Source organism: Polyergus mexicanus, unplaced genomic scaffold (genome assembly GCF_030449975.1).
Source record: "Polyergus mexicanus isolate NDT 795.1 unplaced genomic scaffold, iyPolMexi1.0 SCAF_22, whole genome shotgun sequence".
Taxonomy (NCBI): Eukaryota; Metazoa; Arthropoda; class Insecta; order Hymenoptera; family Formicidae; genus Polyergus; species Polyergus mexicanus.
In genome coordinates, this window is record NW_027223342.1 from 4,146,194 (window position 1) to 4,171,327 (window position 25,134).

Genomic DNA, 25,134 nt, shown 5'->3' on the forward strand with positions numbered 1-25,134 from the left:
CTTGCCGTACACGCGCCGACCGACCGCGCCCAATTTCTTGCGCGTTTCACGTACCGTCAAAATAAACACGGCTTTACGAATATTGTAAGCGGTTCGATATATCGAACATCGCGCGCCGAATAATCTACGCGCATTATATCTAGCGCGTTACATCAGCCGCCGCGCGATCACTATTGTAAATCGACCATTGCCGAAAGAGGCAAATAAAGACAATATCTAAATCTTTCGTGTGTCTCACCTTTCCACGAGCCCTGATCCCGACCGAGTTTATCCACGCACTCGCGAAAAGTGACCCCGTTACACGATGTTGGCGACGACTATTTCGAAGACGATGAGAATGGCGATAAAAGTGAAAATTCTATAACGCTTCGCGGTAACGATAACACTATGAGAAGCGAAATTAAGTGCGCGTATCGAGTAAATTTCACAAAACCCGATAATATCGGTTCGCTCCTGGGTTTCTCGTCTCGCGTGTTACAACCGAATAAATGGTACGCGTCCGATAAGCCGATAAATATTATGGCCATTAACCTCATTCGAGTAGAGTGCAACGTCACGACAGGAGCGTATCATAACGACAAATCCGCACATACTATACACGAATTCGCACCTAACGTTCCACCCGGATATAAAGTGTCGGAGATTCCAACGCAGATCATTTACCTTCCGATCATCGCGCGGACCATTACCGATATAAACGTGCGTGTTGTGGACCAAAACGGAAAATTGATCGATTTTCGCGGCGAGGAGATCACGATTCGTCTACACGTGCGGCGAAAACGGTAGAGAAGGGCGCGATGCTCGTAGTGAACGGATCGAATGCGAGAAACGCGCCCGTCATCGCTGTCGCGTCGCCTCTAAACACGGAAAAGAGAAGGAAGAAGGGAGGAAGACTGACCGTCGCCAACGCGGCTTTTCTGCGCTCTTTGGGTTTCGTCGTGCCGAGGACCGCTTCTTCGTAAAAAGCGAAATGTGCGACATTCTAAGTATCGGTGGGAAGCCGATCTTCGACGATCGCATTGTCAAGATCGAGACTCACACGTACAACCCTTACGCCAATACTACGTTCGGGAATAGCGACGAGATACGAATTCCTATACAACAGCAGGATTTGTAAACGTTGCCTTGCGACAGTTTTCTCTACGTCGAGGGCAGACTCGAGTCGAAGGAGGCGCCGAGCGCGCAAGGGGAAATCGCATCGGTAACGAGACTAATGAACAATTGCGCGGCGTTTATGTTCGAGGAGATTCGCTACGAGCTCGACGGCGTGGAGATCGATCGAAACAGAAACGTTGGAATAACGAGCACGATTAAGAATTACGCGTCGCTGACGGTCGAGAGAAGCAAAATATTAAAAAACGATGGATGGGATTTATTAGCGACAACTCATTCGTCGATCGGGGATTTTAACTTTTGCGTACCTCTCAACATGCTATTAGGTTTTTGCGAAGATTACAAGCGCGTTGTGATCGCGCGACACGAACTTATTCTAATACGAGCGCGCAACGATAACAATTGCGTCATATCGCGCGAAACGCAAGAACCTAAAATCGTTTTGTTAAAGATACAATGGCGAATGTCTCATATAGTATTAAATGATGTTAATAAATTAAAATTATTGTGCACGTTAGATAGCGGACGATACCTGAGCGTCGCTTTTCGCTCGTGGGATCTCTACGAGTTTCCGCTTCTACAGAGCACGACCAAACACTCGTGGACCGTCATAGCGGCGACGCAACTCGAGAAACCGCGATACGTTATCTTCGCGCTACAATCTGGAAAGAAGAACGTTCTGTCCGAGGAGCCTTCTTTATTCGACGATTGCAAACTAACTAATGTCAAACTGTATCTTAATTCCGATTTTTATCCTTACGACGACATGAATCTAGATTTCGATAAGCATAAAGTCGCCGTGTTATACGATATGTATTTGAAATTTCGAAAAACGTACTACGGATGCGAAAATGACGAAGCGCTCTTAAATCTAAATAAATTTTTAAGTCACGGCCCGCTCGTAGTCATCGACTGTTCTCGACAGAACGAATCGATCAAGAGCGCCACCGTGGACGTTCGCATAGAATTCGACTGCAAGGAGAACATTCCCTCTAACACCATAGCTTACTGTTTTATCATTCACGATCGAGTGGTAGAGTACAATCCGCTCACTAACGTCGTGCGCAGAATCGTGTAAGCGCATCGATATTCGAAAAAGTACGGAGAAAGAGTAAAGCGCTTAGAAAAAAATCTAGAAGGGAACACTTCGAATATCCCTAACAATGACGATGGACGCGCCGATCTTCGTCGATCTTCAAGGTTTATCTTTCGTAGTTAACGGAAAATTCGTCGCGAAAGAAGTAGCCGTGTTAAGAAATGGCGTGGAATTGACGCATCACATTTTTCGCCCGCCGATGTCGTGGGATCTGCTCACGAGAGCGGAAAAATCGCGAACGTGTTGGCTGATATCGAATCATCACCAGCTAAAGTGGAACGATGGACACGCGAATTACGGGTCGATGAAGAGACTCGTTCGAGACGCCGTATGTCGAGGATCTAGCCCCGATTCGACGGTGCGGATCTACGTCAAAGGTCACGAGAAGAAAAAGTGGTTGATCGAGATTTTAGGAAACGTCACCGACGATCGCGACATAGCCGTTTCCGTCGAGACTATCGACGCCGATTACGAAGACATCGAACGTCTGGAGACTCTGAACGCTTCGCGGGCCTTTCGCTGCGGATATCACGCGAAGAATTGCGCGTTAGAGAATGCGTGCAAACTGCACGATTGGTGGTTCGAGCGGCGCGATCGTTTGCGCGATATGCGCGATTGATTTTATATTATAAATTATATTACATTATTGTATATTACATTATTGTATATTACATTATTATATATTACATTATTGTATATTATATTATTGTATATTTAATCTATAAATTTAAGTTTTATATATAATGTATCAAATTAATTATATTTTAAAATTTATATATAATGTATCGAGTCAATTATATAATCTATAAATTTAATCATGAATGTATTAGTTATACTTATACTGTTGCAAAATACACGTTATTCGAACGAACCGCGTTTTTCCTTTATCGCGGTCGCGTCCTTTATCGCGGTCGCGTAACAAACTTAATTATAGAGACTTTAAATCCATTTAAATATACTATTTTATATGAATGGCCAAAACCCGCGGAATTTGTTCGATTTTTGCTGACACTCTGTTGTCAGATCGTCTTGCGCAGATTTTGCTCGATTTTTGCCATCAATTTGACGTCAAGTTATATCAAGCTTTGCTCGGTTCTTGCCGTCAATTTGCTGTCAGGTTATGTCAGCAAGCTTTGTTACCAAAACACAAACTTAATGCGGACACAGATGGTTGTAACGGTTCACCTTTCCCGTACGCCGCGGATCAAGGCTCGCCGGTGCCAGGATTCGGGAGAAGGGGGAAACTCCAACTTACTTTACCTTCGGGTGATCGGTTTAAACAAGTCTTTTTATTCATGCGGTTATTATAAACGATATTTAATACTTAAAGCTAAGCGCGAAGCAACATGCGGGAACGGTGCGGGTATACAGTTGTGCGCGTGGAGCCCGGGAAGCGAGCGTGGTTCAAACGGCCGTGTTCCGCAGTCGCGGGGTTCGCATGCAATTAACCTACGATTATTATTATTATTATTGGTACAGTACAGATCTTAAACACTACGGGGTGTCGCGGGGCCCTCAATGTAATTCCAACTGCCTGACTGCCTTATCCTTAAAAGGACGGGGCGTCGGCGTTCTCGGGGTTCTATCCTTAAAAGGACTGAAGCTCCCGTCGTAGTTTGAGGGCCGGGGGTGAAGATAGAAACGGCGCGACACTGGCGGGAATCCTAAGTCTATTTAATTCTCTAGTTCAAAGTCGCGGTATGTACAATGCGGTCTTATAATACGCACAGGTCGCGGTATATTTACAAAGCGAGACGAGAAGCTACTAGAACGCGGAGACCAAAGCGGTCTTACGATACAAACGGGTCACGGTAGATATGCAAACGGTCTTACGGTATAACGCGGTGCGAACTTATCGACTAGTAGGGTGCGCCATCCCAGCAACCGGGAAGCCCGGCATAACCACGGGTAGCCCGTGACCTGGTTTAACGCGGGGTAGGATACGCCGTCCCAGCAACCGGGAAGCCCGGCATAACCACGGGTAGCCCGTGACTTGATTTAACGCGGGGTAGGATACGCCGTCCCAGCAACCGGGAAGCCCGGCATAACCACGGGTAGCCCGTGACCTGGTGTAACGCTAGGTATCGGGGTGCGCCGTCCCAGCAACCGGGTAACCCGGCGTAACTACGGGTAGCCCGTAGCCTGGTGTAACGCGGTATAGGTTTCGGATCTGGAGTTGTACGAGGTAGGACTCGGGATCGGGAACTGGTATCGCTATGCTCGCCGGAGCGCCTTATATACCAGCGTCCGGCCTCCCACTCACGCGAGTCGGCGCGTGGTGGGAGCGCGTGGTGGGGCCGCAACACGGGTGTGGAAGTTTAGGGGCGCCATAGGCGCCGAGCCTCAAGATTGCGGGCGGCTGGTCGGCCCGCGAGGCTGGTAACGGTATCGTTACATGGTTACTACGAGAAATGCGAGAGCGAGAGGATTTGGGAGAAGGAAAGAGAAGCGTAAAGAATCGACGCTTCGCTTAACGTATAGCGTTTATTCGTAAAAATCATATCTTACAACAAATGCGCTTCATTAACGCGTAAAATTACTCCGTGTCGAACGGTTGCGATTCGGGCTCGTAGTTCGCCAATCGTACACCCGCCCGCGATTCACGTCGCGTCGGCGAGCGTCGCGCAACGCGCTATGAACGCTTTGCGCTTGTGCGAGCATAGTCCTCGTTCTAGTTATTAAATCATAGAGCGATTCTCGCGCCGTTCTTATACAGCCCTCTATTTCTTGTCTAAAATACAAAAGTAAAAGTTAGTAAAAGTAAAACGTTATTAAAACATTATAATTTATTATAATTCCGATCAAATACTTACATTAAACGCGCAATATCTACGTCTTCGTTCAACTGAAAGGCGAGTCTAAACGAATCCGGGCTATTCTCGATAACACCTTGCGCCTCCGCGCGCAAATCCATGGCAAGGTCTCCCAGAACGTAGGACTTTATCGCGATTAAATCTCCGTTTACATTAATATAATCGGCCGCGTTAATTATCTGTTCGATTCGTTCCATATCGAACAGTTCGCGACCGATTTTAACTCTCGCCACTTCGCGCTCCACCGTTTCGCGCTTCGTTATCTCGCGAGCGAGAATACTTTGACGCTTCTCGAAACGATCTCGCGTTTTATAAAAATCGACGCGCGGATGTCGCGGTACGATATATCGATCGCGCCGCATCTTCCTTCCGCGACCGCTCCGTCGCCGGAAGGAGGTATTTCTACTCGCTCATCGAGTGTCCTTCTTAGGAGACAAACGAATAATAAAAATAGAAATAACAAAAAACATCCGTTAGATAACGCGCATTCCGAATACTCGGCGAACAATGAGATCATCGTCGGAAGGGAGTATCTAGGGGACATCTAAGGGGTATCTCTAATTTATCGTCGCCGGAAGAAGGTATCTCTAATCGCTCATCGAGTGTCCTTCTCAGGGGACAAACGAATAATAAAAAACATCCGTTAGATAACGCGCATCGTTGAAAGGGATATCTTTAATCGCTCATCGAGTGTCCTTCTTAGAGGACAAACGAATAATAAAATAGAAATAACAAAAAACATCCGTTAGATAACGCGGATCGTTGGAAGGGATATCTTTAATCGCTCATCGAGTGTCCTTCTTAGAGGACAAACGAATAATAAAATAGAAATAACAAAAGACATCCGTTAGATAACGCGCATCGTTGGAAGGGATATCTTTAATCGCTCATCGAGTGTCCTTAGAGGACAAACGAATAATAAAAATAGAAATAACAAAAGAGGAACTCGAGCGTCCGCTAGATAACGCGCATTCCGAACGCTCGATGTCGAAAGAAGCGCGTTTCCCTCTCCTCCACCCACGTTATTCGTCGACGATAAAATAGGCGTCTCGCGGAACGCGCGAATCAATCGCGCTCGGCGTCTCTCGATAGTTTACCGCGTCTTCCCCGCTTCGCGCGATGACTAACGCGAGGATGGCTCTTCTCGCTCTAGCGACGATGCTATCGCTGTTTCAAGAATACTATCAATTATCGAGAAACGGCGCGTTAGACGCCGTTACGCTTCACCTTATGCGCAAACCGCGATGCGGTCTCGCGGACATTCCCGATCGCGCGTATAGCCCGATCGCGCGAAAATGGCCGAAGACGCGTCTCGCGTGGAATTTTCAGGTGGCTAGCGAGGAAATCTCGCGAACGGCCGAAACGGCGTTCGCGTTATGGGCGGCGAACTCGTCGCTAACTTTCGCGCGCGACCCGTTACGCCCCGATATATTGATATCGTATTGAACGGGCGCGCACACTTACGCGAATCGTCGGAACGTCGATATTTGCCCGGCGGCCTTCGACGGTCCGGGAGGAGCCCTAGCTCACGCGTTCTTTCCCTCTGGAACGACCGACTTCACATCGGAGATACACGTCGACGATTCCGAACCGTGGCACGTGTATCTAAACAAAAATCCTCCCGACACGCATCACCTGCTACAAACGCTAACGCACGAGATCGGCCACGCATTGAGACTACAGCACAGCATGCGCAATGACTCTATAATGTTCCCGTATATACCCGACATCGAGAATCAATTTCCAGTTAAGCTGAGCATAGAAGACATTCTCGCTATACAGAATCTGTACGGATCTCACGACGATGGAAATTATCCGACGGCGACTCCCGCGACCACCGCGGCGCCCGCGACGACGAGCGTCGCGCCGACCGACCCAGCGCGCGCGGATCTCTGCGCATTGCGACGCGTGGACGCCGCGCTGATAATGAATCATCGATTATATATAGCTAATCGCCGCAACGTATGGTCGGTCGACATGACCGAGAAACGCTACGGTAGACCCATGACGCTCACGGATTACGCGACGTTTCTACCGGCGAATTTCACGCGTCTATCCGCCGCGTATCGAAGACCCTCGGGCAATCTCGCGCTATTCGCGAACGATTCGAACTACCTCGCGGAATATCCCAGTCTTAAACTAAAATCGGGTTGGCCGAGATATCTCCACGATATCGGACTTCCCCGAAACGTTAAAATCAACGCAGCGATAAATACGCACACTGGACGAACCTACGCTATATACGACGATGATAAAGTCGCGGAAATCGACGAGTGTCACATGATAGTCGTTAGACACGCTCCATTAAAAGATATATTTCCCGGAATTCCGTCCGCGATAACGTCGGCCTTCCGATACATCGATGGTAATCTATATTTCTTCGCCAAACGTCAGTTCTACGCCTTCAACGAATTCACGAATATCGTAACCTCGGTGGGTCCTTTCGATCTACGCGCGCTCGGCATCGAGTGTCCTACGAATGGACTGCTAAGGCAATTGCGCGATCTCCTTAGTCGCGTTTATCGCCTCGGCGACGCGACCGAGAGAGAGAAGATCGACGATGAGAACGACTAGAGTGACCCTACCGTTATTTTTTAAAAATAGAATATATAAGAAAAAGCGCGCGAAAGGGGAAGAAGCGATCTCTACGCGAGTATATAAAGACCGTCCATCCGTTAAGCGCTTCATTATTGACAGAGAACATCGAAGCTAACACGCGAGAAAGAATAAACGAGAAAGAACAAACGAGAAAGAACGAGCGACGATGTACGCGACAATGGGGGGACAAACGCAGCAGCAACACTCATTCGACGATCGATCGAGGCTAACCGAGCGAGACCGCGAAGATAGCGCGGAATACGCTAAAAAAGCTAAAATGGACAATGGGTAAGACTATCAAACATTTATTCGAACTAATAATTCGCTAGCATCGTTTCTCTCATCACTCGCATCTATTTTTAGACGAGATCGCGATCGGACGCCAAGACGTGACGCGGACGTCTCGGTCGCGCGACCGCTCAGAATCTTAGGAAGACGCTATCCATTGACCAAAACCGCATATAAACATTTGGAAATCAGCGTTAACGTCAGCCGACCCTCTTTCGTAGAAATCGTCCTCGGAGATTGTCACGGCAAAGAGATCTCGCCTACGCCGGATACGTGGAAGGAACTGCTCGATCTACGACCCACGCTTCTGCCGCACTTTCGCTCCGACGAGCGCGACGAGGCGCGCCCGACGCCGATACACATCGGACAGTTGACGCTACGATTCGGCAAACTCAACAATCTCCGAATACTTCGTCTCGAAACGCCTAAAATTCGTCTAGCCGTATCGAAGAACACCGTCGTAACTATATTAAATCTGGAACTTTGCGTCAACCGCATCGTTGCATCTTTAAGCGGTTTAACCGCGCGCGTGGACAACAAGCTGACTCGTTTCCTCGACATCGCGGCAGGCGCTCGCGATAAAGCGCTTATTCATAAATCATATTTTTTCCGCGGAGATCGACACGACCGTGCGCAATAGTATCAAATTACCGGGTGTCTTACGTGCTTTAAACTCGAATTTTCGGCCGCGAAGATTTCCGCCGTATGTGACTTGTTTAGGCCGCGACAATTAAAGAAATCTCTCGAAGGTGCCGGTAACTACTTTACGCACGCCCGTGAATCCGCTTCGATATAATAAAAAGTTCTAGGTGACATGGGTCGACTTGGTCCTTTAGCCGGTTCGCGGTATACGTCTCGATAACGATAATGACGATCTTTGCGTCGAAAAGCACAGAAAATCACTCGAAGGACTGGCGAAAACTAATGTCGGGCTTAAAGACACCCGATAAATTTCCTGCACGAATTTTAAGGATTTCGTTTTCTCCCTTTTCTAATTCAGTGCTAGTAGAGTATATAGGACAGTTCTAACAGGTCCTCCGAGGGGTATGCGGAGCGAGGGGAAACCGTGCGGGCGAGGGGGCATGATGTCACGTGGGCCGAGGGGGATTTTGGTGGCGCGGGGGAATGACGTCACGCGGGGGAATGCTGACAATGTAATATAGTTTTTCAAACAGAAACGAAAAACCATTATCCTTTTCATTTTTTCTAGGAAGAGCCGTTTATTGGGGGTTGCATGTTGGGATATCTTTATAATTTAAATTGCCATCTTATCGGCGGTAAAGAGGTCCCGCGCATTCAAATTGCAATTTAAATTATAAAGATTCTTTTTGCATTCCAATAGTTTTTCATAACTTATCCGGTTACGACGCACATTTTATTATAAAGGAAATAGCTACAGCGTTCGAAGGGAGAATCGAGTTACTTCCGACACCACGGCAACACGGATTCATTTGGCGAGAGATCGATACGGCGTACGAGAGCCGCATATTGACTAGTGCGGTTATAAATCATAATCACATCGAGCCTCGTCAATTTTTCGAGGATGCTAAAGACATTGTGCTCGAACACGTGCAAACCGTGCTGAAAAAACACTTTAATGTGAAAATTAATACAGTGCTCAATGGTGAATTTGTGACGGGTGATAAACGCGCAAATAAAAGTATCAATACGAGAAACTATGAACTCTTTCGCACATCCGATTTACGCGAATGGTACGAGCGGCGCGTTGTCGAGCCCACTCTAGCATCGCTCGAAGAATTTCAAGAACGCGATAGTGGGTGGGCATTATTGCGAATACTCGATTTAAATGTAAATATAAATAAATATAATCCATTGCGCGCGGGATGCCACATAAAATTACCGCGAGAAATAACGATGAAGAGAGCGGTAATCAACGTGCAATCTAATGACAATGCGTGTTTCGCGTGGTCTGTGGTCGCCGCTCTATATCCAGCTGAAGATCATGTTTATCGGGAATCTTCGTACCCGCATTACACGACAGTGCTGAATCTCCAGGACATTGAGTTTCCAGTAATTGTGAATCAAATTAAAAAATTCGAACATGCCAACAATATCTTAATCAATGTATATAGTATCGAGGAAAAGAACATTGTCCCGATACGTCTGAGTGAGCTGAAAAAAGACAAACACGTCAACCTGTTGTACGTGGAAGACAACAACGTTGGACATTTCGCGTGGATCAAGAATCTATCCCGCCTCGTGAGCTCGCAATTGAGCAAAAAAGAACACAAGAAATATATCTGCGATCGGTACGTATATATTTAATAAATTATATTACAGAAATCTTTGAACAAAAATTAAAAATTCTTTCTTTTACAGATGTTTGCACTACTTTGGCTCGAACGACAAGTTACAATCACATACGGTGGACTGTCGCGAGATGAACGAGTGCGCTATCCGATTACCGAGCGATAAGGACAAGTGGATCACGTTCAACAACTATAATCGGAAGGAGCGGCTTCCTTTCGTCGTGTACGCCGATCTGGAGTGCGTTTTAGAGAAGACGGAGGAAGAGAGAAACCACCAACATCACAAAGTATTTAGCTTAGCATATTATGTACATTGTTCGTACGATGATTCGTTATCCGCATATCATTCTCGTCGCGATATCGATTGCATATCATGGTTCGTCGAAGAACTTAAAAATTTAGAACTGCGTGTAAAAAGTATTTTATCAGCTAATGTCCCCATGGTAAATTTAACATCTGATGAATGGGAAAATTTTCATAGCGCGACACAAATTTGCGAGAAACCATTTGTACAAGACGATACACGCGTACGCGATCATTGCCATCTGACCGGGCGATACAGAAGTCCCGCGCATTCAAATTGTAATCTAAATTATAAAGATTCTTTTTGCATTCCAATAGTTTTTCATAATTTATCCGGTTACGACGCGCACTTCATTATCAAGGAAATAGCTACAGCGTTCGAAGGGGGAATCGAGTTACTTCCGATAACAAAGGAAAAATATATATCATTTACGAAAATTGTTAAACTTGGCGAAGAGAAATGGAAAAATCATATTAAATTGCGTTTTATTGATTCGTATAAATTTCTCACAGCTAGTCTCGATAAATTGGCATCATTCTTGAATATAGACAAGCTCACAATTTTAAAATCTGAATTTCAAAATTTATCGAATGACAATTTCAATTTATTAACACGGAAGGACGTCTTTCCGTATGAATATATTGACTGCGCCGACAGGTTGCAAGATACGTGTTTACCATCGCGCGAATTATTTTACAGTTCCTTGACCGGTGACACAATATCCGAAAGCGATTACGCGCACGCCGAGAACGTGTGGAAGCGGTTCTCCATTCGAACGCCGGGCGAATATAGCGACTTGTATCTCAAAATTGATGTCTTGTTATTAGCAGACATTTTTGAAAATTTCCGCGAAAGTTGTATTAAAAGTTATGGGCTCGACCCCGCGTATTACTATATGCTTCCCGGATACACGTGGGACGCCATGCTAAAACATACGAATATTACGTTCGAATTGCTTACGGATATCGACATGATTATGTTTATCGAACGCGGAATACGCGGTGGCCTGAGCCAATGTTCCGGCAGATACGCGCGAGCCAATAACAAGTACAATATATACAATCGTACGATCCATCGAAACCATCGTCGTACATGATGTATTTCGATGTAAACAACTTGTACGGATGGGCAATGTGTCAACCGTTGCCCTACGCTGATTTTCGATGGGTCGACGACGTATCCAATTTTGATACATCATCGATCGCGCTCGATTCGCCTACAGGTTATATTCTCGAAGTCGATCTGGAGTATCCGCAACATCTTAACGACGCGCACGCTGACCTACCGTTCTGTCCGACGCGCGATAAGCCGCCCGGCAAGCGGCAGGATAAGCTCCTCGCAACTTTATACGATAAGAAGCGTTACATCATACACTATCGCAACCTGCAGCAATGCACGCGAGTAGTGATACTGGGCCGGTTCTAAGCCATGGTCCTCTGAGGGGGGGTGAGGGGCGAGGGGCAACCCGCGCGGAGGGTATGACGTCACGGGGGAGACGTGAATGACGTCACGGGGGGGGGGTATGACGTCACGGGGGGGTTTGACGTCACGGGGGTATGACGTCACGGGGGGGGAATGACGTCATGGGGGTGGGAATAACGTCACGCGGGGGTGACCGCGGCGGAACGGTAGGCGCGGGGTCCGCGGTGTGGGGGAGGGGGATCGCGGTGGAACGGCTGGCGCGGGGTCCGCGGAGTGGGGGAGGGGGACCGCGGCGGAACGGTAGGCGTGTGGTCCGCGGAGAGGGGGAGGGGGACCGCGGCGGAACGATAGGTGCGGGGGCCGCGGGGAAGAGGGAACGCGAAGGTACGATGCCGCGAGTAGGTGTGACAGAGATAGCGCGAGGCGTCCGCAATGTGTAAGAGAGGGATAGCGCGAGGCGGTGCGAGAGAGAGAGCATATGCGTGGCGGCGCGAAGCGATCACAGGCACGAGGGAGAAGGATAGCGTCCGCATTGGTGTTGGAAAAGGATGACGTTCGCGGGAAAAAGAGATAAAGAGAGATAGCGCGAGGCATGCATGTACCGATGAGATAGCGCGAGGCATGCATGTAGGAAAAGGAAAGAAGAAAGTGCAGAAATTATTGATACTTTAATTATAATAATAATAATAATAATAAGTTTATTTCATAATTGTGTGTATATTACAATGTGTGTGTGTGTGTGTGTTAAAATAAAAATAAAAATAATAATAAAAATAATAATAATAAAAATATATATATATATATATATAGGCGGCGCTTCTTCTGAAACAGAAAAACATTATATTAATATAAATTTAATTTTTAATATTTAATATTTTTTTTAAATAGATACTTACATTATCCTCCTGGAGCCGCAAGCTCTTCCTCCCAATCCTCCTCCACCTCTTCCTCCAAATTTTCTTCCTCATCCGACACCTCTTCCTCTTCCTCTTCCTCCGGCTCCCAATTCTCCTCTTCTTCATACGGCTCCAAGCCGAAAAGAGGCCGAAATAAAAAATGTCCTCATACTGCGTTGGGTGCACGCATGCACACTCGCGGGCTTCGCGAGTGTCACCCCACAAGCTTGCGTGCGCCCAACGCAAATTTCCTCTCATCCACCGCATGTATCGGCGGTGGATGACATCAATTTGCACAAACTGAAATATATTATTAATTAATACATATCACACATAATGTCGCACACACATGCCAAAACACTGAACACTACTTACCAGATTAAGACGAAACATTTTTATTCGTCGTTCTTTAACTTAAAAGTCACTCACTTCTGACTGTCAAACACTTTGTGACGAACATAACGGATAGACATTATCTCAAACATTTTAGAGTAGGAGATGTATCACTTACGAAGGACGCTTATTCTCAGCTCTAAGAAAACAAAAGTTAGCATGTTTTCAAGCAAATATCTAAAGTCTTTTAAATATGAATAATATATTATAATATGTAAACCACTATCGAACGGCAATCGAACGGCTATGAACGGCTATCGAACAGTTATTGAACGGCTATCGAACAGCTATTGAACGGCTTTGAACGACTATCGAACGACCATTGAACGGCTTTTGAACGACTTTGAACGACTATCGAACGGCCATTGAACGGCTATCGAACGACTTTGAACGGCTATCGAACAGCTATCGAACGGCAATCGAATGACTATAAACGACTATTGAACGACTATTGAACGGCTAACGAACGACAATTAAACGACAAAACAATTATTTATACACCATTCAAATATTTAAAGTCTATGTGCATGTACTGAAATGTAACATCCGTAGCCTGGTAAGGTGGCTGACGCCGCTATCTAACGTCACGTACTGAAATTTAATACTCGCATACTGGGATAAGAAAGAGGAAAAGGGAAGAATAAAAGAGAATAAAATATATTTTAACAATAGTTTATTCTAAATAATGTTTGGGTGAATCTTTATGATGATTCGTCCACCAATTGAATATTTTAAATACATTTTGTAAAACGCAATTTTTCAAATGTTTTTCACAGCGCATAGTATTAGTAACATCTAGCTTATTTAACGAAGTGATATCTTCATAGTCCGCATCCAAGGTCTCAATAATAACGTCGTTTCTCGCATCATCGTCAAGTATATCGACCAACCATTCTCGTTTTTCGCATTCTTTAACGTACACGATAGGAGATGCTCCATCTTCCTCTTCCGTCGCACCCATCACAGCTCTCGTAATCAAACGCCTAGCGAAGCTGTATGGAACGTTTCCATCCTCCCATTGAAGTCCATGGTGATGTCCGATTAGCCATGAAGCTTGACATCTCTCAGATTTTGTAAGCGCACGCCATGGTACGGGACTTGCAAAAAAGTAATGAGAGAGAACAGATCCATTTCTCAATATCGCTACTTCCTTCACGACAAAGTTTCTCCCGATAATGAATCCCTGCAGATCCACAAACGTTGGCGCGATCATGCTGATAATATTACCGTACGATTGCAAGAACGATGTACGACTGTTGCCGATCGTCAAAATCTCAATCTTTATATATTTTGACATTGGAGGGGATATTTGCTGATTTAGGTAATTTTAGGAACTACGTTGGTCAATGGGCAATATTCGACAACGCGATCGTGTAAGATGAGACAATAGGCGGTAGTATTTGTCGGTATATCCTCCTTGCACTCAAACTCTAATCTCACGTCCACGGTGGAATTTTTCACAGACTCGTTTTGTCGCGAGCAATTGATAACTGCGAGAGGACCGCAATGTAGAAATTTTGAAATGTTTAATAGCACATCATCATTATCACACCCGTAATAAGATTTGCGAAAACGAGAGTACATATCGAACAAGAGGGCGAATCTATTTTTATCGAAATTTAAATTCAAATCATCGTAGGGCGAAAATTCCGAGTTGAGATAGAGTTTAACGTTGGTCAATTTGCAGTCGTCGAATGTAGTAATATCTTTTGACATAGCATTTTTTCTACCAGTCTGCAGCGCAAAGATCACGTATCACGGCTTCTCCAGCTGAGAGGCGGCTTTCACGGTCCACGAATGCTTGGTCGTATTATGCAATAGAGGAAATTCGTATAGATCCCAAGAGCGAAAACTGATATTCAAGTATCGCCCGCTTTCCAACGCGCGCAGCAAGGATAGTTTATTGACCTCGCTCAATATTACATGTGGCATACGCCATTGTATCTTGAATAATTCGATATCAGCTTCAGTCGAAGCATGTCCAAATATGCAATTGTTGTCGTTGCGCGAACGTATCAGAATTAATTCGTGACGAACGTTGATCACAATTCGCTTATAATCTTCGCAAGAACCCAATAGTATATTTAGCGGCACGCAAAAATTGAAGTAAGATTCAACAGCATTATGTGAAATATTCCACGCAGCATTCCCCAAGATTTTACCTTTCTCGGTTGTTAGAGAGATATAGTTTTTAATCGTGGAAGTTATTCCAACGATTCTATTGCGGTCAATTTCCACACCGTCGAGTTCATATCGAAGTTCATCAAACATAAACGCGACACAATTGTTTTCCAATACCACTCTTCCCTCTTCAGCTACTTTACGCACCATCAACTTTCCTTCGACGTATAGAAAACTTTCACATGGTAACGTGTACAAATCTTGATGTTGTATCGGTATCCGTATCTCGTCGCTATATCCAAGCGTTGTGTTGGCGTATGGATTGTACGTATGAGTCTCAATCTTGATGATACGGTCGTCAAAGATCGGCTCACCTCCGATATTCAAGATGTCAATCATATTGTTAAGTATTTTGTACGACGAATCCCAATGATTTTAAAAATTCGCGATTCAACGCGCTGAGCTTCTTTTTAGCGTAACCAGATATCTGATTATTGTCATCCGATACAGCAGTCACTCGCCTTCTCGCAAAAATATTGTCCCTCGCAAAGATATTGTCTCTCGCGTGCTCAGTGCTTCCGTTCAACACAAGCATTTTATTTGTTAAACGCTTTATTTTTGCCGCCGCCGTATATGCAATCTTACGGTAATTTCCTCTTCTCGAAAATCGAGCAAATGTCCTTCTTGATCAACAATGCGTATCGTTAAATCAGTAATGCTCCGTGCGACTATTGGTAGATAAATTGTCTGTGCTGGCGTTTCCGATATTTTATATCCTGGTGGCACGTTCGGTGAAATTTCATATATCGTGTGTACGCGCTTGTCATTGCTGTACGCGCCAGTGGTTACGCTGCATTCTATACGAATAATATTTACGCTAATAATATTTATCGGTACATCCGATTCGTACCATTTCCGAGGCTGTAATATACGATTCGACGAGAATCCCAACAACGATCCAACGTTGCCCGGTTTACTAAAATTTATTCTATAGACACATTTGATTTCACTTTTTAGCGTATTATGATTAGCGCGAAGCGTTATTGGATATTCATCGTGTTCTTCGTCATCAACAATATCGTTAGAATCAACTACGCGTCGATCTCGTAAAATTGCATGTCGGAGATATTCGTTTATAGCCTGTAATTCATACGATCCCTCGGGAATCGTAATTTCCTTATCGTCGTTATCAAAATAAAATTTATTATTCCAAGAATTCACGTTCGATATCGTATGATACGTTTCAAAGTCCGTTAAACCAAGCTCGTAATCGCCATCGTCTAAATCTATAGCCGGAAAGTAACTTACAGCAAGCGCGCTACTCTTGCCGGTCAACGTAAGTGTAAGTGACATGCTGGAAAACTGTCAAACGAATACTGAGTCGCGATGGTGAATTGTCAGGCTTTAAATTTATATCGATCATCGACCGTTTGAAGAAATCCAAGACACAATTGTCCACAAATACTTTGATTATAATTTTGATAGGCCGTGTGATTGTATTCTATATTTGCAAGATTCTGTCCAAAATATCACACTAATTCCTTGGGTGGTCGCAGATTTCCAAAACTATCGAAATATACTACACGATCTCCCCTCTTTGCATACGCAACCCAATGAGTACCGGAACCATCGACCTCATCCAAATTGACGATACCGCTCTCATTTCGTCGTACACCGTTTATCGGTAAATTATTGCGCATGAAAACACCTCTAAAAAATTGTATACGCATACGTCTTGTACATTGGTTGTTACACCGGCAGGCATTTTTTTTTCTTGGCTGCTGTTGAGAACCCTCGTCCACGCTTGTATGGAGCGAGATAAAGTCCGTGACCTTCCATGGCGCGATTATGACGCTGCATTTCTTCGAGCTGACGTTGCGTCGCCTTGCTATCGTTCACCGCCTTCGCGATTCCCGCTGCTCCGCCAGCCAACGAACCGAGAACTCCCAATAATGGTAAAATTGGTAAGATACCACCGCGCTTCGCTATAGGAAGTATTCATTTTTTTGCAGTCTTTTTCTTCATCGATGATTTTTTTGTTTTCAGCCCCATACCGAATTTTGTCTTTGCCTTCATAGCCGCCCAAACAGCTGTAGCGGCTGCTCTTTCGCCAAGAGTCGAATCTCTCGCGGTAATACGCGTTCGCGCTTTCGTGGCGAGTATATTATCCGCAACGTGTCGTTGACCAAGATCGTTGCTTCGGGAATAAGCTATGTCGTGCTCGCGACACGCGGCATCCAATGGATTGATACCTCGATCGCCTCTAGCCAATCGTGTTTCTAAATGAGTTCCTGGTCCGCAAAACTGATAGCCTGGAATATGTAATTCGATAGGAAGTGCGTTTATCGCACGATTTAACAAACCGCTACTTCTTATAATTTTTGCTGACATTTGTCACAATTTTTTATTAACGGTGTTGGACCGTCGAAATGTGTTTGTTGCCACGACAAATTATAATGTCGCGTGCATCGACGATACTGTTGAACCTCTGAGTCAGCTTTTATATGTTCGGGAAGCTTGTCCCACAATTGTTCCACGTAGCTACCAAAGTCTCGCAGTAAAACAATCTTGGAGATAATCTGTAACTGCTCGGTGGTAAGCTCGAGAATATCGCTGTCAACCGATAGAAGAAGAAACATTTTTGAGACTGAGCGGTTTCGATTCGGTGCGCCTCTATAAATAGGGCCCCGATGACTCATTTTCCAAAATCTGATTTGAGATTTGCGAGAGCAGACATGCGGTTCGCGCGACAAGCGACGATAATCAAAGTGATAAATTTTGACGATAAAACACGAATAATGTCCGAGAAAGAAATACGCAAGCATGGAAACATGCTGCCGACTATTATACGCGGTATCATTTGCGGTCCTTCGAATTGCGGTAAGACTAACGTGTTGATAAGAAATTGATAAGAATTGATAAGAATTTGATAGAAAGTCCACACGGTGTACATTTCGAGAATGTGTACGTATATTCGAAATCGCTTCAACAACCGAAATATCGATACTTGGAAAATTTGCTATTATCGATCGATGAAATTGGCTATTTTACATTCTCTAATAATAGTGACGTTATTCCACCGAGCGAGGCGCTTCCGAATTCCATTTTTATCTTTGACGACGTGGCGTGCGATAAGCAAGATACGATAAGAGAGTACTTTGCAATGGGTCGACACTCGAGCGTCGACTGTTTCTATCTTTGTCAAACGTATGCCAAGATACCCAAGCATCTTATACGGGACAATGCAAATTTACTGATTTTATTTAAACAAGATGGTACAAACTTGAAACATGTATACAACGATCATGTAAATACTGACATGTCTTACAGCGATTTTCGCGCATTCTGTCAGAAATGTTGGCAACACAAGTATGGATTTGTAGTGATTGATAAAGACAGTTTACAGACTAATGGAAGATATCGAAAAGGATTTAACGATTTTGCAATACCCTAAAGTGGTTAGTCGCTATCGATACATCGATCGAACAACGTCTAAAAAATTTTCGTCCGAGCGCAACATGACGACGACGATTGACAGTGACGATCGTGAGAAGATTGCGAGAGAGATTGTGAAAACGAGCGAATCAATCCGCAAAAAATATCGTTCTTTAAAAACCGGTCAAATGGAGGAAGACGTCGCATTGGAGAGGCACTTTAAACTAATTATCAAACTTCTAAAACAACTTGTCGAAAATACAATCAATGTGGAATCTAATGAAGCGAAAATCGAACCATCGAGTATGCTCGAAGACAAGCATCTGAAAAAAGAGTCTGGAACAAAGCGAACAAGGTCAAATATATCATTGAACGGTTCGCTAATAACTTCTACTCCAAATCAATCGAAACGTAAACGAATGAAACAATTATCGAATGTGATTACTTCTACTCCGATAAAAGATGTACAATCGAGTCAAATATTGCACGAAAGATCGTCTCCGTATGTGGAAGAAGTTTTCGAAACCACGCCTGAAACGCTTATGACATCGGTTCAACATCTGCTACAAACGTCCGAGGGTCAAAATACATTGCGCACACATCTGGGTCCACTAGGGCAAAAATATGTTGGAGCTATTTTGAGTCAAGATAAAAATAACAGTATGGATTATGTTTACGGTGTTAAATTTTGCAACGAAGGAATGATGCTTGGTGATCAAATTTTTGATGTGGATAAAGATGACAATATAATTATCGGTGGAATAAGATACATGGGAACACCAGGTCTCTATGAGTTGATTTTCAAGAGAATACCCGACGGTGACGTATACAATGATGATGATAAAATTAAATACAAAAATATATTACTGGCGACAAATGCACATAGACGTGGCAATGATATGCGTAATCCAGTGTTAAGTAACAAGGGATACAAGTATAAAAATATAATAGCACCATTAATCTCTATTAAAAATATAATAGTGTCTGGAAAAAAAGCTGGAAGAGGTATAAACATACCGCGCGCTATGACGTTAAACGATAATAAGATCGATTACGTGCATTGGAATGATCCCAATGAGTTGGTAGATCGCTTGCGATTGCTGGAAGCTTCGCGTCAAGCCGGCAACAATGCCCACGACAATGAAATATTATCAATTATCGAGGAACTTTGCGAAGCTGGCCTTATTATAAATTAATCTATGCGTCGGCGAAACGAGTCAGTCTGTCATTATTGTTTGTATCGAAATGTCGATTAATAAATTTGGATTATCGTTGGGAACACCCAACAACTCATACTATCAATGGAATAGATTACTAAGAAATTACGTGCGCGATAACGCTCTGTGTCAGACAGCCTCCGGCTTTGACGCAAGGTCGCGCAAGATACGACGCGTAGCGCAACCGGAAGATGATACTGATGCAGCAAACAAACAGTACGTGGAAATACGTTGTAACGATGCATCCCTCCACCGTTACCCGGCCGTCGATACGCCGGAAGTCCGCCGCCCGACAAACACCGGTCGGGCATAATGCGGAGGCGCCGAGCGCCCATTTTTAAGATGTAGAGAAAGACGTTCGTATTTATAACCGCCGTTAAGACGCGTTGTTTACCGGGAACCATCGCCGCGCTCGGGTAACCGTACCGACCGTTCCCGAAACCACCCGAGTCGCGCGCGGCGGTTCAACTTTAAACAATATGCCTTAAAACAGTCAGGCATATTACGCACGCGCACCCGCCGGAAAAAGCGGTATAAATAAGAGCCAATTTTCCATCTCGACACCAGATCTTCCGCAACAACCACCAGAGTCTGTAAGACGCCTGGAATCCAGAACGATCCTGAAAACACGCTCAAAGAGAGAGAAAACGGGTTTGGGAGTACCCAGCCTCCGCCGAGAGTTTGCGGCATCTCTAAAAGCGATCCTTTGAAATCTCTGCGACCGAGGAACACGAGGTTGGGCGTACTCAGCCTCCGTCGGGAGTTCTCGACACCTCGCATTCTACGGGAGGACCATCCCCGACGAAACAATACCGCGATATCCGCGAACTCGCAATAATTCCGCGACCGCCATTACCACGATCGGACTCGCCATTAATACGGCACGCCAAGTTCCGCTCAAGGGGGAGGATCTCATCCTGCCGCGACATCGATTGACGCAATCAAATCAATACCGGCGCGTCTAAGGACCGCCCACCGGCCCGACCGAAATTACCGTCCGGTAGTTAGCGGCCTCTGCCAAAATCTAGATCCGCTCCCGTAATCGATATTTTATCGAATCGCCGAAATCGCGCTCCGCACCGTGCATCCGTCCATGTAATTCGGATGCACCGCGACCGACACGACCACACCGCTAACCAATTCCGACACTCACACATATACGAGTGCATTTTGCTGCATACACATTATCACACCCACATACTTTCGATATATTGTAAATCCCACGTAGATATTACACGTTCGCACACGCACTCGCTCGCTTATCATCTCACTCACACACAAGCGTACACGCTCACACACATACAGCGCTCATACATATACACTCACTCTGTATACACACATACTTACACGCAATAAATTATATTCTACCTAACGTATCTTTCGTTCGTCTCTCGATACCCTTTCACGAGCCCCGGATCCCGACCGAGTTATCCACGACCGCCTCGAGAAAGCGGTTTATTACATTGGCGCCCGAACAGGGACCGTTTTACCTGACCGTATCGAGACACGAACCCTCCGTAAGCGAGACGAAAAGAGTGCAACGCGACAATGAAGGGGTGGATATACAACCTACCCAAAGCGCAATTAATCGAAGTAGCCGTCAGCCGGGGTGTGGACACATCCGGGACACTCGACGACATCCGACGGCGGATGTCCGCGTACGTCGAGGCGCACCCCGAAGAGTTCGAGACGCACGGCGACGAGCCCACCACGGCGACGGGCATACCCGCGCGCATCATCACGCCGACCGACACCGCGATCCCCGCGCCCTTCGCCACCTCCGAAGTACTGTGCCAGATGCGAAAATGGGGTTGTCATTTCGATGGGCGCGACCCATTCGATTTCTTAGAAAGGCTCGAGGAGTTCACGACCGGACATCGATACCCCGAAGCCGCGATGCTACTCGGACTCCCCGAGCTACTCAAGGGAGACGCCCTCCGGTGGTACCGCAACCACCGCCACCGCTGGCAAACCTGGGGGGATTTCGACCGCGCGTTCCGGGCCCAATTCCTACCTCGCTGGTACCAGGCCGTTCTTCGCCGCGAAGCCGCCAATAAACCGGTGAACCGTTTAAACGGTACGTGGCCGACCTTCTAACGCTCATGCGACGGGCCGGCGGATTTACACCGGAGGAGAAATACGAGCGGGTGTATCAGAATATGCGCCCGGAGCTCAAGCGGTTCATCACCTACGACGAAACCGGAGAGGTCACTAAAAAGTTTTCTTGAACGCGAACTCGGAAAATTCGCGAACATCCAGGGACCGACCGACCGCATACACCACGAAATACGACTACGGAACACCACGCCCATCAAACAAAGGTACCGACCGCGAAATCCGGCGATGCAGGCCGTTATAGATCGAGAGGTGGCCGAGATGGAGGCCGCCGGCGTCATCGAACCGTCCAAGCTCGCCCATGGTACTAGTCAAAAAGAAAGACGGAAAGTACCGGTTCTGCATAGACTTCCGCAAGGTGAACGATGCCACGGAGAAGGATGCGTACCCGTTGCCGCAAGTGACCGCGACACTAGACAAGCTCCGGGGCGCGCGATACTTGTCAACGCTCGACCTAAAAAACGGGTATTGGCAAGTACCACTCAAAACAGCCAGCCGACCAATCACCGCCTTTATGATACCCGGAAGAGGGCTATATCAGTTTACGGTCATGCCGTTCGGGTTACATTCCGCACCGGCCACGTTCCAACGACTTCTGGACACGATCATCGGCCCAGCCCTCGAGCCAAACGTATTCGTCTACTTAGACGATATTATAGTCATTAGCGAAACGTTTGAAGAACACCTGCAGCTGCTAACCGAGGTGTTCCGCCGACTACGTGGGGCGAATCTGCGCCTCAACCTGGAGAAGTGTAGATTTTGTGTTGACCAATTGAAATACCTCGGGCACGTGGTTGATCGCGAGGGAATACGGACGGATCCCGACAAAGTCAGCGCCGTCGCTAACTGGCCCGAGCCGAAGACCGTCAAACAAGTCCGACAATTCCTGGGGATGGCGTCCTGGTACCTCCGTTTTATCGCGAATTTCTCGACCGTTGCCGCGTCGCTCACTCAACTAACTAAGAAACGCGCTCGGTGGACGTGGGGCACCGACGAGGAGGAAGCGTTCCGCACCTTGAAGCAGATGCTCATTTCAGCACCGGTGCTCGCCTGCCCAGACTTTACGCGACGGTTCGTGCTGCAAACCGACGCAAGCACCAGCGGCCTTGGGGCCGTATTAACACAGTACTTCGAGGAAGGGGAGCGCGTGATCGCGTATGCGAGCCGAACGCTAAATAGCGTCGAGCGAAACTATAGCGCTACCGAGCTGGAATGCCTCGCGGTCGTATGGGGCATCCGGCGCATGAAGGGCTACCTCGAAGGGTACCCCTTCACCGTGCTGACCGACCATCAGTCTTTAAAGTGGCTGCAGCGTCTGGAAGCTCCCACCGGGCGACTCGCCCGGTGGCTATTCGAGCTCCAACAGTATGACCTCGAAGTAAAATACCGCAAGGGCACGCTCAACCGCGTGGCCGACGCTCTGTCACGACAACCCGAGCTTTGCGCCGCGACCGCCCGCCGATGCCGGTGGTACCGACGAATATTCGCGGAAGTCGAACGCGAGCCAGCCGACCAGACTACAGGATCACCGAGGGGAAGTTGTTCCGTCATATCCTGCACACCTTGGATTTCAAGGAGACCGCGGCGGAAGAACAATGGAAGGAGTGCGTACCGGAGGAGCAACGGCACACGGTGCTACAGAATGGACATGACGCACCAACAGCCGGACACCTGGGCATAGCCAAGACCATCGCGCGCATCGCCGAGCATTATTATTGGCCAGGGATGTTCCGAGCCATTGCCGGATATGTGCGGACCTGCGAGACCTGCCAAAGACACAAAGTGGCCCAGCAACAACCGGCTGGGAAGCTCCACGCAACCGACGTACAACGACCCTGGGAGCAAGTCACCACCGATCTCGTACGGCCACTGCCACGCTCACGCCAGGGCCTCACGTGGCTCTACGTGATGCAAGACCGGTTTTCGAAGTGGGTAGAGCTAACACCGCTACGCCAAGCCACCGCCAGGGCCGTCACGAAGGCCATCACCGAGAGGGTAATACTCCGACATGGCCGACCAGAATCCATCCTGTCGGATAATGGCACACAATTCACCTCGAAAGAATTTGCCGATCGACTACGAGCGTTTAACATCCAGCATAAGACCGCACCAGCCTATGCACCGCACTGCAACCCCGTGGAGAGGACCAACCGGACGATCAAAACGATGATCGGTGAATTCGTCGATAAAGACCACCGAGATTGGGACGAACATCTGCCCGCGTTCCAGTTCGCCTTTAATACCGCCGTCCACGACGCCACCGGGTATACACCGGCCTACGTAAATCACGGGCGAGAGCTCGTACCGCCGTACCGCATCACACCAGCCACCGAGAGAACATCGCCAGATACCACGCGAGAACGGCTGGATGACGCATATAAGATCGTCCGGATCCGACTGGCGAGAGCTTTTCAACAACAGGAAAAGTACTATAATCTTCGGCGCCGAGAATGGAGACCGCACATCGGCGAATGGGTGTGGAAGAAGGACCACCCGCTGTCGAAAAAAGCCGACAGTTTCAACGCGAAACTTGCGCCGAAATACATCGGGCCGCTCGAAGTTCGCCGAATCATCTCGCCGGTAATCGTCGATCTAAGGAGCAAGCGGGGGAAGTGGTATAGGCATATACACATCCAGGACCTCAAAGTCGCAAAAACAAAAACAGACGGCGACAACAACAACTCGGAAGAAGAAGACGATGATACCCCCACTACCGCCGGGGAAGAATAAACCGCCAAGATCCAGGAAGAAACGGCTCAGAAAGCCAAGATGTGCGATTCAGAGAGCATCCTCGCCGCTATAAATGAGCTCCTGGGAGAACCAGAACTCCCAGCTCCACCGCCGCCGCCGAACAGCTGCCGAATCGGCGACGGGATACCGCCGACGACCGACCGGCCACCAACCGGCCCAGCCGACCGACCACCCGGCCGGCCACCGAAAGTCGGGACGCTGATTCAGCGCTCCGACCATGTAAATCAGCGGAAAATGCACCAGCTGATGCAGGCTCCGCCACCACTGCCTGCCCGCTCGCGACGACCAGCGAGCGCCCCGGC

At 47.0% G+C, this 25,134-nt stretch overlaps 1 protein-coding gene across 1 annotated transcript; it reads left to right on the plus strand.

Moving 5' to 3' along the window:
• Positions 1–1,213: 1,213 nt before the first annotated feature.
• On the plus strand, positions 1,214–2,191 carry LOC138942480 (uncharacterized). Its single transcript, XM_070312717.1, has one exon. It carries the CDS (start codon positions 1,214–1,216, stop codon positions 2,189–2,191), a length of 978 nt encoding a protein of 325 aa, XP_070168818.1.
• The last annotated feature ends 22,943 nt before the right edge of the window (positions 2,192–25,134 follow it).